The sequence below is a fragment of the Suncus etruscus genome, chromosome 6 (genome assembly GCF_024139225.1).
Source record: "Suncus etruscus isolate mSunEtr1 chromosome 6, mSunEtr1.pri.cur, whole genome shotgun sequence".
Lineage (NCBI taxonomy): Eukaryota > Metazoa > Chordata > Mammalia > Eulipotyphla > Soricidae > Suncus > Suncus etruscus.
The window spans coordinates 11,563,367-11,583,074 of NC_064853.1; the positions used below are offsets into that span (position 1 = coordinate 11,563,367).

Sequence of the window (19,708 nt, forward strand, 5' to 3'; positions counted from 1 at the left end):
ATATTGTAAGTCATCCATACTGATTAAAAAAAAATAAATGGGAGGGGCCAGAACAGTGGTGGTGCAGCAGTAAGGCGTCCTTGCACGCGGCTGACCTAGGACAGACTGCAGTTCGACCTCTAGTGTCCCATATGATCCCCCAAGCCAGGAGCGATTTCTGAGCATATAGCCAGGAGTAACCCCTGAGTGTCACAGAGTGTGGCCCCAAAAAAACCCAAAAGAAATAAAAATAAAAAATAAACGGGAGCCAGAGAGGGTACAGCAGGGAGAGTGCTTGTTTTGTTTATTTGACTTTGAGCTTCGTGTCAGATAATATGGTCCTCAGAGCACCATCAGCATAGTCAGGTATAAGCTCTGAGCATTGCCTGGTGTGCACCCCCCAAATAAATTATAAAAGAAATGAATAAAGAGAGAACTCAAATGTGTTAGCATCAAAATAAATATATTGCTTTTGAGATGCAAATGGCATGATTTGTGAATGAGGCCAGAAATATTTAATAGATGGCATCTCTATTCGCTTAACAAACAGTTGTTTGTTAAATATTTAACAAATTAAGCAAACTAAATATTTAATAAATTAAATATTTGTTAATTTGTTCTTCAAGTATTTAATACAGGTTCCTTTCGTTGTGCTTTGATGAAAATAAATAATGCTTGGGGAGAGGCTTCGTAAAACTTCTTTGAGAAAATGATAGCCTATGTAGAGCCTAGTAGAGGTAAATTGAGGCTTGTCAATGGTAGGAAAAAAGGGTGAAAGTAAGGCCAGAGTAAATTGGAGAGAGATGGTGTTGGCTGAAAGGTAGGGTGTAGTAAGAGAATACCATTTGATATTTTTTAGTGACAAAGAAGATACTGAATGGGATCAATCATTAAGCACTTGTCTCTACACATAGAGACAACCATTTTTTTTAAATTCTCATTATTAGATTTGGTTTTTGGGTTGCACCTTGCTATGCTTAGATCATACGCCTGGTGGGTGTGGGGAAGCCATCTGGGGTGCTGGGGATCAAGCCTGGGTCACCACATGTAAGAACATCACATTACCTACTCCAGCCCATAGCATTTCTTTTGAAATGACCTGCTCTATCATTTAGTTCAGGCTGCCACAATACTGGGTAATTGAAACATTGGAACTGTATTGTCACAGGCTGGAGGGCTGATGAGTCTAAAGTCAAGGTGCCTGCTGAGTTGATTTCTGGCCAGGGCTCTTTTCTTGGCTTTCATTACTTTTAGAGCTTAAATTACCACCCACCCCCACTTCACTGTGGTGGTGGTGGTGGTTATGATGACTGGGTTTCACATTTAACTGTGGTGCTTATGGGTGTTTCTGTGTGTCCCTCTCTGTGTTGGTGGATATACATCAGTTTTGGAAGCTCTCATACTAAGCTACGGTGCTCACTGAAGGCTTCACCTTGTGATACCTGCATAGGAGTTTGTCAAGGACCACACGCTTTCCAGCTGTGGTGCTCCTGTACTTTCTTCTTATTGTGCTCAGCAGATCTTGCACTCTTGTGACGTGAGTGGTGTTTCTGTTAGTGGCATTTATTGCACCATCTGGTTGGGGTGCTTCTCCACAGCTGTCCTTGGAAGACATGTTGGTGGACAGAATCACAAACAGCAGAGTGTCCAGAATTGTGCAGGGAGCTGAACGTGCAGACAGATATCTGATGCCACTGGGCTGTCCTCCTGTGTCCCTCTCTTCCTGTTTTTATAGATAGATGTTTTCTTGCTGTGTTCTCATGTGAACCGACAAGAGAGCTCTGGTTTGCCTGCTGTTTACAAGGCAACCAATCCTGTCAGATTAGGGCCCCCATCCAATTTATTTAATGTTCATTACTCTCTGAAAGTCCTTTTAATAAATATAAATATAATTGCATTGGGTATTAAGACTTCATTTCGCATTCCCAGAACTGCATCATTGTCTAGGTAGTGACCTACAAGCATAGAGCAGGGCTATGAGTATATACTCCCTCACAGAACTTCAGAATAGGAATTTGGGCCTGATATAGGTTGAGGAAGGGATGGTAGGTACAATCCAATCTTTAGCTTAAATACCTTGTATTTTACATTTGAAATGATGAAATGATGAAGTTCTTCACTGAAGATTTACAAAACATAATTTATGTTTTAAGTAAGCATTTTATGTACTTAATATAAATTATGTTAGTCTAAAATAATTTATAGTATAATCTGGGAAAATAACCACCATGTGTAAAAAATTTGTTAGTTTCTTCTTTTTTGTTTTGTTTTTGTTTGTTTGTTTTTTGGGTCACACTTGGAGATACTCAGGGGTTACTAATGGCTCTGTGCTTGGAAATTACTCCTGACATGGGGCCGGAGTGGTGACACAGCAGTAGGGTGTTTGCCTTGCATGCAGCTGACCTAGGAAGGACCGAGGTTCTATCCCCTGGCATCCCATATGGCCCCCTAACCCAGGAGCAATTTCTGAGTGCATAGTCCGGAGAAACCTCTGAGCATCACCGGTGTAGCCCAAAAACCAAAAACCAAGAAAAAAAATTACCCCTGGCAGGCTCAGGGGACCATATGGTAAGCCAGGGATTAAAACCAGGTTGGCTACTTGAAAGAAAACACCCTATTTTCTGTACTATCATTCTAGCCCTTCGTTAGTTTCATTTTAGATATAATTCCACACCTGAAAGGTGACTATTAGGGGGCCCAACCGTGAAAAATTGTGAGTGCTGCCTACGTGTGTCTGTCTCCTGTCCTGTCCTGTGAAACTCTTGGGAGTGGGCTGAAAAGAGGCTCCAGAAGAGCACTTAGCTCCATTTCACTACGTGGCCGTACGCTCTTTCTAAGGAAAGAACACCATTGCAACAAGAAGAAAAATATCACACTAAGAACTGTGCTGGATCACTGAAGCCCAGCATTTCTCTCTGACTGTCTTCTCTGCTGCATGCTCAGGCCTAAGATTTGATCCTGTGAGAGGCTTCATCCATGGAGGACTCCCTTCCCTTGGAGGCAAGTCGACCCACCCAGAAAGGGTGGAGCCAGAGGAGTGTGGCTGCGTACATCATTTAGCCAATGAATACCAACACAACACGTAGAAAAACCCACAATACAAATGTGACAATGGGGAAACAACTCAGGCCAGCATCAGACATAGAGAATGAAGATGACAATTCTGATGACCAGATAATGACCAACCAACTAATCAACCTCTCAGATAAGGACTTTAGACAAGCAATATGGAAGATGCTCAAAGAACTCAAAGAAGCCATGGATCGAGTTGAACAAACACTAACAAGAACCAAGAAAATATGAAGACAGAAATCACAAAACTCCAAACTGAAATAACATGTCAACAGGCCTGAAAAACTCAGTAAACAAAGTGAATGACAAAATGAATAAGCTCTGGGACAGGGTAACAAGCTGAGAATAGAATTGGTGCTGTGGAAGATGAGAAACAATAGATTCATATAGCAAGGTGGCAGGCTACAAAATTAACACACAAAAATCAATGGCCTTTCTATACACCAATAGTAATAAGGAAGAAATGGACATTAAGAAAACAACCCCATTCACAATAGTGCCACACAAACTCAAATATCTTGGAATCAACTTGACCAAAATTGTGAAGGACCTATACAAAGAAAACTACAAACTCTGCTCCAAGAAATAAGAGAGGACACGCGGAAATGGAAGCACATACCCTGCTCATGGATTGGCAGGATTAACATCATCAAAATCGCAATACTCCCCAAAGCATTGTACAGATTTAATGTGATCCCTCTAAAGATACCCACGACATTCTTCAAAGAAGTGGATCAGGCACTTTTGAAATTCATTTGGAACAATAAACACCCTAGAATAGCTAAAGCAATCATTGGGAAAAAGAAAATGGGAGGAATTACTTTCCCCAACTTTAAACTGTACTACAAAGCAATAGCTATCAAAACAGCATGGTATTGGAATAAGGACAGGCCCTCAGATCAGTGGAATAGGCTTGAATACTCAGAGAATGTTCCCCAGACATACAATCACCTAAGTTTTGATAAAAGAGCAAGAAATCCTAAATGGAGCAGGGAAATCCTCTTCAACAAGTGGTGTTGGCACAACTGGCTGGCCACTTGCATAAAATTGAACTTAGACCCCCAGATAACATCATGTATGAAGGTTAAATCCAAATGGATGAAAGACCTCAATATCAGACCCGAAACCATAAGATATATAGAACAACTCGTAGGTAAAACACTCCAGGACATTGAGACTAAAGGCATCTTCAAAGAGGAAACTGCACTCTCCAAGCAAGTGAAAGCAGAGATTAACAGATGGGAATATATTAAACTGAGAAGCTTCTGCACCTCAAAAGAAATAGCGCCCAGGATACAAGAGCCCCCCACTGAGTGGGAGAAACTATTCACCCAATACCCATCTGACAAGGGGCTAATCTCCAAAATATACAAGGCACTGACAGACTTTACAAGAAAAAAACATCTAATCCCATCAAAAAATGGAGAGAAGAAATGGACAGACACTTTGACAAAGAAGAAATACAAATGGCCAAAAGACACATGAAAAAATGCTCCACAGCACTAATCATCAGGGAGATCCAAATCAAAACAACTATGAGGTACCACCTCACACCACAGAGAATGGCACACATCACAAAGAATGAGCACAAGCAGTGTTGGCGGGGATGTGAAGAGAAAGGAACTCTTATCTACTGCTGGTGGGAATGCTGTCTAGTTCAACCTTTATGGAAAGCAATATGGAGATTCCTCCAAAAACTGGAAATCGAGCTCCCATACGACCCAGCTATACCACTCCTAGGAATATACCCTAGGAACACAAAAATACAATACAAAAATCACTTCCTTACACCTATATTCATTGCAGCACTATTTACCATGGCAAGACTCTGGAAACAGCCAAGATACCCTTCAACAGATGAATGTCTAAAGAAACTGTGGTACATATACACAATGTAATATTATTCAGCCGTCAGGAGAGATGAAGTCATGAAATTTTCCTATACATGGATGTACATGGAATCTATTATGCTGAGTGAAATAAGTCAGACAGAGAGAGAGAAAGTCGCGGAATGGTCTCACTCATCTATGGGTTTTAAGAAAAATGAAAGACATTCTTGCAATAATAACTTTCAGACACAAAAGAGAAAAGAGCTGGAAGTTACAGCTTACTTTATGAAGCTCACCACAAACAGGAATGAGTTTAGTTAGAAAAATAACTACGTTTTGAATTATTCTAATAAAGAGAATGTACGAGGGAAATAGAAAGCCTGTCTAGAGTGCAGGCTGGGGTTGGGTGGGGAGAATGGAGATTTGGGACATTGGTGATGGGAATGTTGCACTGGTGATGGGTGGTGTTCTTTACATGACTGAAACCCAAACACAATCATGTATGTAATAAAGTTGTAAAAAAAAAAAAAGAAAGGTGACTATTATTATTTTTTGCTTAGGTAATTGTAAGGGGGACTAGAAATAGATCATAACTTTTTTCTTAATTGAAAATGTTTTCTGCTATTAAAACCAAATTTTTGATCTGCATTTTTTTTTACCAATATTTCTATTCTATCCTCTTATTTTAAATGTTTCTTCTTGGTTTCTAGGATCTTTTGGCTGTTGGCTATGGACACTTTGGATTTAAAGAGCAAAAGAAAGGATTGGCTTGCTGTTGGTCATTAAAAAATCCCATGGTAAACCATAACAGTTATTTTGTTTAATTAAACTTTGACATGATTTTAATAAAGTAGATAATTTTAAGTGATGATTACACAAAACCAAGATAATTTGAGCACACAAGGCTTATTCTATTTAAATCCAGAACAATTAAAATCTGTTTTTCTCTACATACAGTAAGGAAAATTCATTTATAACTAATTTCAATAAATATTTTTGAGCATCTATTATGCCTAATGATTGTTATTACATATAATTAATTGTAAAAATAAATATAGTTGCAAGTTAAATCCTTTGTAAATTAGATTTTATTTGCTACTGGATAGAGGAATAACTTTTGATCATCTTATAAAATAAATTTTTGTCCAGCTGAGAGACAGTACAACATATCCAACCAGGGTTTGATACCTGGCATCCTGTGATTCCCCAAGCATCACGATGTATTGCCCTCAATGTCCCCAGCACTGCTGGTATGACCTGGGTATCCAAGCAGCCTTGTGTCCTTAGACTTTTGTTCTGAGTTGACTGAGGATTCCTGTGACCATCTGAGCATTATTTGGGAGCCCCCCCCTTACAATAGATTATATATATACTTGGGGGGTCACACCCAGCAACGCTCAGGAGTTATTCAGAATCTATGCTCAGGAATCGCTCCTGGCAGGCTCGGGGAGACCATATGGGATGCCGGTATTCGAACCACTGACCTTCTGCAGGCAAGGCAAATGCCTTACCTCCATGCTATCTCTCTGGCCCCAATAGATTATTATTATTATTATTATTATTATTATTATTATTATTATTATTATTTTTTGGTGCTTCCCAAAGGAACACTGATGGGGTCCCAAGGGCCACTTTGGTGATTCTCAACCAACCAGGTAAGTCAGTCCAGGATTTGTGCTTCAGTGTTTCTTAGCAGTGTTTTGGGACACTAGGACATTCCCAGGGTTGCTTGGAGGGTTCAGGGGCACTGCAGTGCTGTGGATTAACCTCAGGGCCTTGGCCACGTATCCTTTCTCCTACGTGAGCTCTCCATTCCCATCTCTTTTATTAAAAATTAATTTTCTGACTTCTGTTATTTTTGATAGCAGGTTAATAATAAGCATCTTACTGCCATTATGTTTTTAAAGCATGAATCAGTATGAATCATGGCTTGGGTTTTTGCTAATCATCTCTTATTCTTTTATAACCATTTATCTTTACATTTCGTCCAACCTAAAATTGAAATGTAGAGTGAAAGACTTAAAAAGATGAAGAAGAAGAGGAGCTACTGAAACAGGGAGGGTGCTTGCCTTGCATGCAGCTGACCAGGTTCAGTCTTTAGCATCCCAGATGGTCCTCGGAGCACTGCTAGGAGTAATTCCTGAGTGCAGAGCCAGGAGTGGCCTCGGAACATTGTTATTCCAATGTCTGTCCTCAAAGATTAGACACATATAAAAAAATTAAGATTTTTAGATGGGCCCAGGTATTTAGAGATTGAGTTTATATATTGCATAACAGAAAAGAACAAGCCATTTAAAAACCAAGGAAGGTTGATAGAAGAATTCTTACTAGAAACTTATTTTCTATGTAAATTGTTGTTAGGCAATACAAAAAAAAACAATGATGCCTTAATAAGTTTATTTTAGAGAATACTGGAGTTTATATGGTGCATTGTTGAGAAATGATTAATCTGAGCACTTGAAATAAACACTGGAAGATAGGAATAGCCACAAATCAGTATGGAGCTCATTGTTTAAGAATGTGGATCTGTGATAAAAGGTTAGAAAAGGGTGGGAATGCTTGTAGAATGTATGCTATATGTTTTAGTTGTTGAGGTGCTATAAAATTTTTGATGTCATACTTTTTTCTTCATGTTATCTTTTGTTATCAGAAGGTAGGAAGAGAGGAGTAACTGATATTGGACTAATTCTTACTCTCCACTGCCACCACTGTAGAACATAGCTCTCTTTAGTTCTCCCTAGCTATGCTCTACAAAGCCAAGTTTCATATATAATGTACTGATTTCTTTCCACAGTGGCCAGAACGTATATATCAGAGTCCACATGGTGTTACTTCTGTGGATTTTTCCATCGGGTCACCTAACCTTTTAGCAGTGGGACATTACAATGGGAGCATTTCAATTTACAATGTACAGAACAACAGTAACAACCCTGTTCTGGATAGCAGGTGAGGCTTTAAGAATAATATACAATGCATCCCTTTAAAGGAAGAATAAGTATATATAATGTATTTTATCACATCAATAATAAATTATTAATTATATAATACTTCTATTGTAGTTATATAAGCATATAACTACTATATGTGTATGTGTGTATGCTATAGAATCCATCTGTTGGTAATATATATGATCTGCTGTTTAATTTTGAGTAAGTGCTGTTGCTATGGGTAACATGATTTTTCAAAAGTTAAATAATTCCTTATAATTATCTGAAATTCTTATATTCCCTTTACCTTCTCTCAGCATGCCTCATATTAAACTTCCTTGGTTTAATAATTTAACTAATATAATTTACTTATATTATATAAACAGACAAATAATCATATACACAATATAAACATAAAATTATGATATAAATATAGTAAATATATAAACATAAATAATATAAATAAACAACATAAAGCAAATAATTATATAAATAAAATTTATTTGCTCTTTTTTTATACATCTTTATTTAAGCACCATGATTACAAGCATGCTTATAGTTGGGTTTTAGTTATATATATAAAAAAGAACACCCCCCTTTACCAGTGCAACACTCCCACTACCAATGCCCTTCATTCTTCTTTTATTTTTATGTTCTTTTTTTGTGGTACATCGAGCAAAAATATTCTATATGTTTAGCTTGAACAAATTAACTTTTCTAAGGTGTACAAAGGATTTTATTTCATTTTGGGGGAATAGGATTGCTTGGTGGTGTTTCAAGTCACCATCATTTTAAGGGAGAATGCTCAAGATCTACTCTCTTAGCAACTTTTAAAGTATAATACAATGTAGACTACAATCACCATGGTCATTATCACGTTGGTTTGTACCAAGAAGTATTTGTCTTTTTCCTTTGTTTGTTTTCTGGGCCACACCTAGTTGTCCTCAGGACTTACTCCTGGCTCTGTGTTAAGGAATCACTCCTGGCAGGGCTCAAGGTCCATATGGGGTGCTGGGGATCAAATCTGATTTGGCCATATGCAAAGCAAGCATCTTTTCCTCTGTACTGTAACTTCGGCACTCATACTTATTTGTTTTATAACTGAAAGTTTCTAAGATTTATTGCCTCTTTGTTACTTTCTCCAGGAAACTTTCCCATTCCTTTTTGTATGTGTGTGCCTCTATATACACCTTGCCATAACACATAAAGCTATATAAAACTTATTAAGGAGGGGAGGGAACAACAAAATAAAAAAAACTTATTAAGGAAACTAAGTTCCTTGAAGGCAAGGATTAAGTCTGACTTTATTTTTGTATCCAGGGCCTGTCAATACATTATCAGGTTGATAACAAAATATGTTAAGGTTTGAGGACAGTGAATGAATGAGTCAGAACAAAGGTCAATATTAAAGATGAAAGTTTTTGACCATGTTGAGTATTTGTAAGATATCAGACACCAATGAAATGAAATGTTTATAGCAATGTTTGATAAAACTTAGTTAGAACTTGAAATGGGCATTAGAGCCCACAAGAGCCTTCTTAAGCTTGTCTTTGGGATTATTTTTCCTAATTGTTACCCTTATTTTCAGGAACAAGGTCCATAAATTTTTCTGAATAATCACATATATGCATATGTATATACAGATTCAGAACTCTTGTTTTTCTTTACAAAAATCAAGAGAGTGAGTGAATGAGTGATCCAGAGATTTTGGATCATCACTTTGGAAAATAGTAACCTGAGCAGTGATTTTAATTCTTCAGAAGATATTTCAAACATTTCTTCTGAAAAATTATGGCCAGAGAATCATGTCAGTGGGTAATCTTGAAATATGGGCAGAAGGTGAGATGATTGTTTGAACAAGATTTAAGTAACTTATTTAAGCTATAAAAATCGTTGAAAGGATGAAGATACTTATGTTAAACGTGTCTGAAATAAAGTCAATAGATTCCACTTAATTAGAACAAAAGAGAACAAATGACTATAAGAAGTAGATTCTGAACAGAAATAAAATGTATGTATGCATTTGCATTAGTGATACACCACTGTTATAATTAAAGGCAGTAAATTTTCCTTTAGTAATGAAGGAGAAAAACAATGAATATTAGATGCCAAAGTTTTTTCTTTAATAATAATTTCAATATGGTCTTCCTTCAAATTTTAAACTACAGACAAAAAAACCCCAAAAATGTTGGGTCAACTTTTTTAGATTGTCAAAAACATGAACCAAATATGAGACTACAGTAACTGCTACATAGCACCTAGCTGAAAATGGTTTTATTTTTTATAACTTTTTTTTTTTTTTTTTTTTTTTGCTTTTTGGGCCACACCAGTGCTGTTCAGGGGTTACTCCTGGCTATGCACTCGGAAATCGCTCCTGGCTTGGGGGACCATATGGGACGCTGGGGGAATCGAACCACAGTCCATCCTAGATTAGCGCATGCAAGGCAAACACCCCCTACTGCTTGCGCCACCACTCCAGCCCGTTTTATTTTTTCGTTCAAATCCACTTATATACTATATATACATTATATTTAGCTTTAGCAAGATTATTCTTTTTTTTAATAATCACTTTATCTAAGTGATTATTGCACTTAAATAAAAAATTTTGGTTACAAAATTGTTCATGATTGAATTTCAGTCAAACAATGCTTCTCCCTTCACCACTTTGTGTTTCTCATCACCAGTGTCCCCAATATTCCTCCAACCCTCCCCTCTGCCTGCCTCTGAGCAGACTTTCTTTTTCTTTTTTTTTTTTTTTTTTGGCTTTGGGGCCAACACCCAGTGACGCTCTGGGGTTACTCCTGGCTATGTGCTCAGAAATTGCTCCTGGCTTAGGGAACCAAATGGGACGCCGGGGGATTGAACTGCAGTCCTCCCTAGGCTAGTGCAGGCAAGGCAGACTCCTTACCTCTTGTGCTACTGTTCCAGCCCCTTGGAGCAGATTTTCTCTCTCTCTCTCTCTCTCTCTCTCTCTCTCTCTCTCTCTCTCTCTCTCTCTCTCTCTCTCTCTCTCTCTCTCTCTCTCAATTTTGAACGCCAAAAATATCAGTGTATAGACAAAGTTCAGATATTCTAGGGAGCTATGTTTATTACATAGTGTGCTTTTGCCTATTTTAGTGAATCTCCACATAAACATTGGGGACCTATATGGCAACTACAGTGGATAGAACAAGATCGAGGAACAACAGGTGATGACAAGAGAGAAATACTAGTTTCTATAGCAGCGGATGGAAGAATCTCAAAGTGGGTTATCCGGAAAGGACTTGGTGCTCATGGTAAAGAACATATTGTATGTTATATATAACATAATTACTATCAATGCAGATTCATAAACACATGTATATATATACCTGTTTATCAAATTCTCCTTCTTTGTGCTGAATTAAGAATTCTCGTGAACTCTCTGAAAGGTAACACATTTTGGTTTGATTAAGGAAAAGAAATGGCCTGGGTATTGTTTTTCTAAATAAAAAGTTCTGGTAGTAGCAAATTTTAACTGAATTGAAAAATGTGGCAATTCATGTGGGTGACCACACAGATATCTGCAGTATTTTTTTCAGATGGCCCATAACAGTGATGATATATATTTTTTCTTTAAATAAAGATCTGATGCGTTTGAAAAGAACTTCTTTTACTACCATCAAGAAAGGACTGGAAAAGGAAAAGAAAGGGGAAGCTTTGATCTCTAGACAGGCTCCTGGGATGTGTTTCGCTTTTCATCCCAAGGTAAGTTATTTCACCTCCTTAGTTATTATTCTATATGACAACTTCCAAGGTAGAAAACAAAATATTAAAAAAAAATATCATGTTTTACAAAAAATAAGCCACCAACAACCAGCTTAGTCATTGTGGCCAATCCAAGGTAGGATGGTCCATTCTGCTCTAACCTGGTCCTGCTTCTCAGAGGAAAGTTCTGTGTTTTTGAGGAGCTATGGAAGGATTTTCTTCCTAATGGCTTGCTTGAATGGATGCCGCCCCCCCCCATGCTTTTTGTGGGTGCTCTGCTGCTCTCTCACATAGAATCAGATCCACTACATGGAGCTCTGTATTTCAGGGTAAGAGGTGACAAAGGTCAGGGAGGCCACATGCATTCCTGCTCATCAATACTAGAAGCAAACACAGTGAATAAAGTTCTTTGAAATTGGGGGGACAGACTTTAAGATAACATATTCTGGGGGCTAGAGAGATCTTAAAGTGTAAAATAAAAATACACAAGTGGTAAGACCACCCCAAATACCCAAAAGTATGGGTCTGATGAAACAGGTTAGTGGAGAAATAAAGAAAGCAGTTCTGGCTTTGGAGCAGCAGAGGCAGCACATGGCAGAGAGGCCATGAGGAAAGAAGCAGACTGCTTCTCTCTTAACTGCCTTGGTATTCTTGTTCCTCCGCCGCTATCCTGCTTCATTAAATCCATTTGCCTAAGGTGTTAGAAACACAGTATGTGGGGTGCAGCCCCAGTCATGTATTTTTATTGTACATTACAGCAGAGAGGACACTTGCCTTGCATGTGTCCTCCTAGACATATATTAATCATATATGAACTACTTTCATTTTCCAAGCTTTTGAATGTACTTTCACCTTGACTTTAAAACAGAGATTTTTAGTGTGGGAAGGTAGAGTATATGTTCCTCCCAGAACATAACTCACAGAATCTTGGGATAATTTTAATTTTTAAAGTTAGTTTGAGGTTGGGCAAGTGAGTTCTATTGACATCTTTTGAGTAGAAGCCAAGAAGGACACTAAGCATTGTGCCATGCTCAGGGCAGTCTCACTGTTCCCAGTGATACTCAGGGGACTGTATGAAGCCAAGGATTGATCTGGGCTGGCTGCAGGCAGAACACTTATCTTAATCCCAGTACCACCTATTTATCTCAGGCAATACTTTCAAAAAACCTACGTACTTCATAAGTTTAGACATGTTTAAGATTCCATCTAGTTCATTCTTTCATAACCAGCTAAATTCCAGCAGTATATTTTCAGTAGTTATTGCTAAGTCGTCTGACTTTGAGTCCTTGTAATAAAAGAGCACTCGCTCTTTCTCTTGGGCTACTAATTCCATTGTTTCATAACACTAAATATCTGAATATTTATTTGGCCTGGGGGAATGATCCCAAGTAGCGTCCATGAGGTTTGAGGATTACTCCTAATGATACTCGGTCAGGCTGTGTAAATCAGATAGCTCAGTGCTACCTGTGATTCAGAGCTGCTTGGGTCCGGGGGATTTTTCAGAGCCACACCAGGAGGTTACTAGAGATGGAGAAGGAGGATACCATGAGGTGCGTGAGATCCAACTAGGGGTCTCTGCAGCTAGTCATGCACTCTAACCCTTTGATCCAACTCCCCTGCACCATGTTTCTTTTTTATTTTAAGCCAGTGCTGTTCATGACATTTCTCTACAGCAAACCAAGGGCTCCCCTCAATTCCAATAAGAAAGGAACTCGGGTTTTTCTTTGCATACTAGTTTGAAAGCTGTTTTGATTATTGTAAAGCATGATAAAGAAAAGGATAGCAGACACTTATCTTCAAGGTACTATACAGTTTTTGTTCTTACATTCAGAACTTTCAATGGTCTATTTGGCACTTCTACATACATATCACGAGCCAGTGCATTTTGATTTTTTTTTTTTTGGTGTTGTAGGACACAAACATCTATTTGGCTGGCACTGAAGAAGGTCATATTCACAAATGCTCCTGCTCATATAATGAACAGTACCTAGATACCTACCGAGGACACAAGGTTGGTTTAATTATAATAGGTATGGTCTTTTAAATGTATTTTGTAATAATTCTTAAGCAAAAGGCATCATTGTGCAAAGAGGGAATCACTAAGCAATGTAACCATACAATCTTACCATACAACAAATTCACAGTTTAGTCCTGTGTTGTATGATAACTACCAGTGTGAAATAGGTGACTTTACTTCTAGATGTCTTAGATTTATTTCTGCAAATTAAGATAATCATATTAAAATTGAAAGCAAAGAATTGTGTTTGCTTACAATGACAAGTACCCCCAAAGTAAAAGCATTATTTTAAAATTTTTGTTTAAATCATTGTGATTTACAAAGTTCATCATATTTAGGTGCCAGACATACAATGTTTCAGGAACAATCCTACTACAGTGTCAACCTCTTTTACCAGTGTTCCCAGAGTCCATCCCATGCCACTACTCCCTGCCCTCCAGCCTGCCAACATAACAAGACCCATTTTTTTTTATTAAGTAAAAGCATTTTTCTGCAAAAGCTTATTTTCTAAATATTTTATAATTAAAAATCCCATTTCCATTTTTCTTAAAACTCTTTTAAGTGAATCAGCATAAATATATTCATATTTAGTGATGTACAACTATTTTTTGTATGGCATGATTTACTGATGATTTAATTTATAAATTCCTCCTACTTAAAGCAATTATCCTGGCCACACACACCCTGGTATATAGTGCATAATTCTTCTGGAAATCTCAGGATTTGTAGTCTGTTGTTCAAGTTTAAAGTAGAAAATGTTAAGCACTGTTTTCTGGTGAATTCTAATTATGTTTCTCTTTCTAGGGTCCAGTATATAAAATAACATGGAATCCATTCTGTAGTGATGTTTTCCTGAGCTGTTCTGCAGACTGGGGCATTATTATCTGGCAACAGGAGAATCTCAAACCATTTTTGAGCTTTTACCCAACCACTTACGTTGTTTATGACGTTGCTTGGTCCCCGAAATCATCCTTCATCTTTGCAGCTGCAAATGAGAGCAGAGTGGAGGTTTGGGACCTTCGTGTCAGCATGTAAGTACTAATACATTCCTTTGGGAATGTTCTGATAAAAGCAGTTCAAACGAAATGATACTTTGACATAGGTTAGGAAAAACCATTGTTACTTATAAAAAAAGTAATAATCTGTATGAAAAAGTCCCTTAAGAATAAAAGAAAACCATATGCCAGGATGCCAACTCTATGTTATTTACTTATATCATATTAAATCATGTTTTATTGAAAATACGTTGCCTTGGACTTTTGCCAGAAGACATAGACTTTTACAAGCAGGCATAGAATATTACTACATTGAATTCTTTTTCATTGCCTGTTTTACATAGGATGCACTTAGCTGAATTTGTAACTAAAAGTTTTCAATAATACCATAAGGAAAGGGAATATATATGTACATATATATTAGAATCGTACTTATTACATTGAATTTAAAACGTTAAAAATTTAAAAATTAAAAATAACATAAAAAAATTAAAACATTTTCAGGGAAAATAGGGTGTGTTTAGGCCATTCGTCTTGAGCGATGTGAGACGGGTAAGGTCTAGAGTTGTATTCCTGATAACACCCACGTACTGAGAGTAATCCTGGTGTTTTTCTCCTATACAACACAATATGCAGTTTCCAATACATCATAACCAGTGTGTGGGGACATCCCAACTAAAGCCTGGGATCCCCAGTGGCACTGAAACCAAGTGTGCAAACCTTGGTCATTTTAGGAACAACAGTGAAGGGAAGAGAAAGGGGAAAAAGGACAATTTTGAAAAGTTGTGACTTTAAAATAACAATGAAAAACCTGTTCAAAAGTACAGACATTGATTCAAACTTTTGGTTTTTTGTTTGTTTGTTTGTTTGTTTGCTTTGTTTTTGGGCCACACCCGGTGATGCTCTGGGGTTACTCCTGGCTATGTGCTCAGAAGTTGCTCCTGGCTTGGGGAACCATATGGGACACCGGGGGATCAAACCGTGATCCATCCAAGGCTAGCGCAGGCAAGGCAAGCACCTTACCTCTAGCACCACCGCCCGGCCCCTGATTCAAACTTTTGAATCAAGATGCTATACCAGTTATTGGAGTGCTGTTAGACTTAAATATCCTTCTCAATATAGAAGTTGATGCATTAGGGAATAAAATGTTTTAGGATTCTACTTCTTCACATGGAAATATTGTAGATCTTTATGCTAACAATTAGCAGAAAGCATATTGTAAGGAAATACATTCTTGACAATAAATAATGTGAAATTCAGTTGGTTTTTTCTTTTATTTTGGTTTATTTTTTGGCACTGCTGACTTTGCTGTAACCTGAATAATCCCTGTCATTGCTCAGAGGTTACTCCTGGATCTGCACTCAGGAATTACTCCTGGTAGTGCCTGAGGGACCATATGGGATGCCTGAGGTTGAAACTGGGTCAGCTGTGTGTAAGTCAAGTGCCCTCCTGTAATACTATTACCCTTTTCCATCAGTGTGTTTGTTCTTTATGTGAGTTGTGCTGGGATCAAACTCCAGAGCCTCACAAGCAAGGCAAGTGCCCCACTGACCTACATTTCCAGACTCAACGAGTTCTTCTCATTGAATTATCAACATGCTGCAGAACTATAAAAGTTGCTTCTTGTTTCTAAGAGCATCAGTGAACTGCTTTGGGTGACCAAGAGCAGAAGTTCTTTTATGTTTTAGATTTCTCTGGATCAAAGCATTCTTCCATTCTTCAATGAAAACACTTAATTGCTTAAGGGGCTATATTAGTCAGAGTTTTCCAGAGAAATTGAGTCAATATATGGGGAGACAATTATGTATTTGTGTATCTTTCTCTACTTATTTGTTTATCTTTCTCTGCATATATATGTACGTATCTCAAAATCCTTATCTGTCTCTCTAGAGAAATTTTAAACAAATGGCTCTTATAATCATTTACAAGAAATCTGGATAACAGACCGATAAGATGGGATTTTCATCAAAAATTCAGGTTGCAGTCTTGAGTTTGAAAGAAGTTTGAAGAATATTATTCTACTTTGGGGAACTTGTATTTTCTCTTAAGATTTTCTAGAAATTAGATGAGACCTACCCACATGAGAGAGCATATCTACTCTATAGAAATTATATTTACTGAGGGGACTAGGGCAATAGTTCAGCAGCAGCCTTGCACATTGCTGACCTGGATTTGATCTGCAGCATCCCATATGGTCTCGAGAGCCTGCCAGAGTGATTTTTGGCCATAGAACCACCACCAGTTATGGCCCTAAACTCAAAAAAGAAAAAAAGAAACTCTATTTACTGAAATGTTAGTCACACATTAAGAAAAAAACAAACTACCTTCATAGAACCACTATTTGATCAAACACTTGGGTATTTGGCCTAGCCAAATTAATATGTACAATTTATGTACATTTATGTACAATTCAACTTCCATCATGAAAGTTAAAATTTGGGATTTTACATTTCAAATGGGAATTGCTTTTATGAAATTGGTTCATTGAAGAAAAGAAAATGTTAAGTGAATGAAGAGTGAGAATCCGTTAATTCTGAGCCCGGAAATAAGAAAAGAAACGTTGGGGGCTGGAGAGATAGCATGAAGGGTAAGGCGTTTGCCTTGCATATGGAAGGATGGTGGTTTGAATCCTGGCATCCCATATCGTCCCCTGAGCCTGCCTGGAGCGATTTCTAAGCGTAGAGCCAGGAGTAACCCCTGAGCACTGTCTGGTGTGACCCAAAAACTACTACTACTACTACTACTACTACTACTACTACTACTACTACTACTACTACTACTACTACTAATAATAATAATAATAATAATAATAATAATAATAATAATAATAAAGAAAGGAAAGGAAAGAAACATAAAAAGAAATAAAAATCTCAAAAAAAAAAAAAAGAGAGATAGCTCTATGAACACACACTTTGCATGCAGGAGACCAGAGTTTGATCTCAGCATAATGTGGTCCCCTTAGCACCTCCAGGAATATCCTGAGTGCAGAACAGTAGTCTCAGAGCATTACCAGGGGTGGCCCCCAATTCCCCCAAAAGGAAGCATATGAACAATTGAATTTACAAGTAAGATATCTCATTGCAGTTTGGACCCTCTGATTGTGTATGTTGCTAACCCTGGGATCAAGTTCACAACGGTGCTCTTTGCCAAACATACAGACTGTCTTCTCGTGGGAGACAGTGATGGACAGGTGGCCGTGTATGAACTAAGAAATATGCCTGTCACGTTGGATACCGTCCGGGTAAGACTCGAAGGCAATTTTACATTGGTTTATAATGTTAGAATTTTGGAACCTGCTAAAAGTCTTTACATCTTGTTAGTTTCTTGAGTTTAGTTTAGTGAAAAAAAAATCTAAAGTCACTACTTAAGAGACTTGGTAAACAATAAAATTTTGTCTTTTTGTTTGTTTGTTTGGTTTTGGTTTTGGACTACACGTTGATGTTCAGGGGTTACTCCTGGCTCTGTGCTCAGAAATCACTCCTGGCTTGGGTACCATAAGAGATGCCAGGGATAGAACTGAGGTCTGTCCTGGTTTAGCCGCGTGCAAGGCAAACGCCCTATCACTGCACTTTTGCTCTGGCCCCGAAATTTTGTCTTTTGTTTTGTTTCTTATTATATCCCATGGCTTTATAGAATATCTGCACAACAGATATCTGGAAGTTGTCCAACATACGATTTTGGAATAGACATTAAAAAAGTAGTGGAAAAATTAAACATGATGGAAGCAGAATTTTTGAGAGTTATTGGATTATTGGTGGATTTTAGTTTAGATTTTTTATGTACGTTTTCCAGATCATGACACTGAATAAAATAAATTTTTCAATGCCTTGGTCTTCTTCAGTAATAAGTTTCCATTATATACTAATTTTGAAATACACTAAAGGATGTCACCACAAAAATTTAAGTTTTCTATAATATAAACCATTTATTTCTGTTTGATTTCTTGAACTGAATGTTACTCATTGAGTGAAAAATATTTTGATAGGTCCTAAAGGTACTTGTATTCCATTGAATCCTGTCCCAGAGAGATAGCTCAACAGCCAAAAGAACTTGAAAGAAAATTCTATTATTTATTCATATCTCCCAAAAGCATTAAAATGGATTCAGATATGTAGCTTTTAATAAGAATTTTCTTCTGTCTGTATCTTCAAACCTTAAGTGTAACTCCAATGCCTAAGTCCTTTTTTTTTTTTTTCATCTTTTGATTTACTTCATTTTTTCTCACAACATTTTAAGCATTTGCCCACAAACTGAATTTGGAGCAGTGGAGCATCAGTTGAGTTAATTCTTTTTTTTTTTTTTTTTTTTTGGTTTTTGGTTTTTGGGTCATACCTGTGGTGCTCAGGGGTTACTCCTGGCTGTCTGCTCAGAAATAGCTCCTGGCAGGCACGGGGACCATATGGGACACCGGGATTCGAACCAACCACCTTTGGTCCTGGATTGGGTGCTTGCAAGGCAAACGCCGCTGTGCTATCTCTCCAGGCCCAGTTGAGTAATTCTTGATTGCAAAGCCAGAAGTAAACCTTGAGCATCACTTGGTGTGCCCCACAAACTAAAACAGCAACAACCAAACAGAAATCCCCAAAACAAAAGTGTTTACCATACAAATATTAAATAAAAATACAACCCCCATAGGAATTTAGACATTCAAATCTCTCTTTTCTCCTCCCCTGCCCTCCCCTTTCTCCCCTCTCCTCTCCTCCCCTCCCTTCACCCCTCTCCTCCCCTCTCCTTTCTCCCCCTCTCTTCTCCTCCTTTCTTCCCTGCTCCTCTCCCCTCCTCTTCCTATGTCTTTCCCCTTTCCCTCCCATCTCTACTCTGCTCTCCTCCCACCCTTCCCTTCCTTTCCCTCCTCTCCCCTCCCCTTTCATTACTTCCCCTCTTCTCCTCTCCCCTTCCCTTCTTTCTTTTCCTCTCCTTTCCCTTCTCCTCCCCTTTTCTTACCTCCCCTCCCCTCCCCTCTCCCCTCCCTTCCTCCCCTCCCCTCCCCTCTCCTCTCCCCTCCCCTCCTCTCCTCTCCTTTCCCCTCCCCTCCCCTCTCCTCTCCCCTCCCCTCCTCTCCTCTCCTTTTCCCTCCCCTCCCCTCTCCTCTCCCCTCCCCTCCTCTCCTCCCCTCTCCTCTCCTCTCCTCTCCTCTCCTCCCCTCCCCTCTCCCCTCCCCTC

The 19,708-nt window shown here is 38.2% G+C and overlaps 1 protein-coding gene across 1 annotated transcript in view; it reads left to right on the forward strand.

Moving 5' to 3' along the window:
• DNAI4 (dynein axonemal intermediate chain 4) overlaps positions 1–19,708 on the forward strand; it is a 98,211-nt gene that overhangs the window by 50,191 nt on the left and 28,312 nt on the right. Inside the window, exons 10-16 of the mRNA XM_049775454.1 lie at positions 5,591–5,677; positions 7,675–7,826; positions 10,925–11,082; positions 11,412–11,533; positions 13,446–13,544; positions 14,355–14,581; positions 17,630–17,786. Of these exons, the coding sequence (XP_049631411.1) occupies positions 5,591–5,677; positions 7,675–7,826; positions 10,925–11,082; positions 11,412–11,533; positions 13,446–13,544; positions 14,355–14,581; positions 17,630–17,786 (1,002 nt within the window). The remainder of the gene's footprint in view (positions 1–5,590; positions 5,678–7,674; positions 7,827–10,924; positions 11,083–11,411; positions 11,534–13,445; positions 13,545–14,354; positions 14,582–17,629; positions 17,787–19,708) is intronic.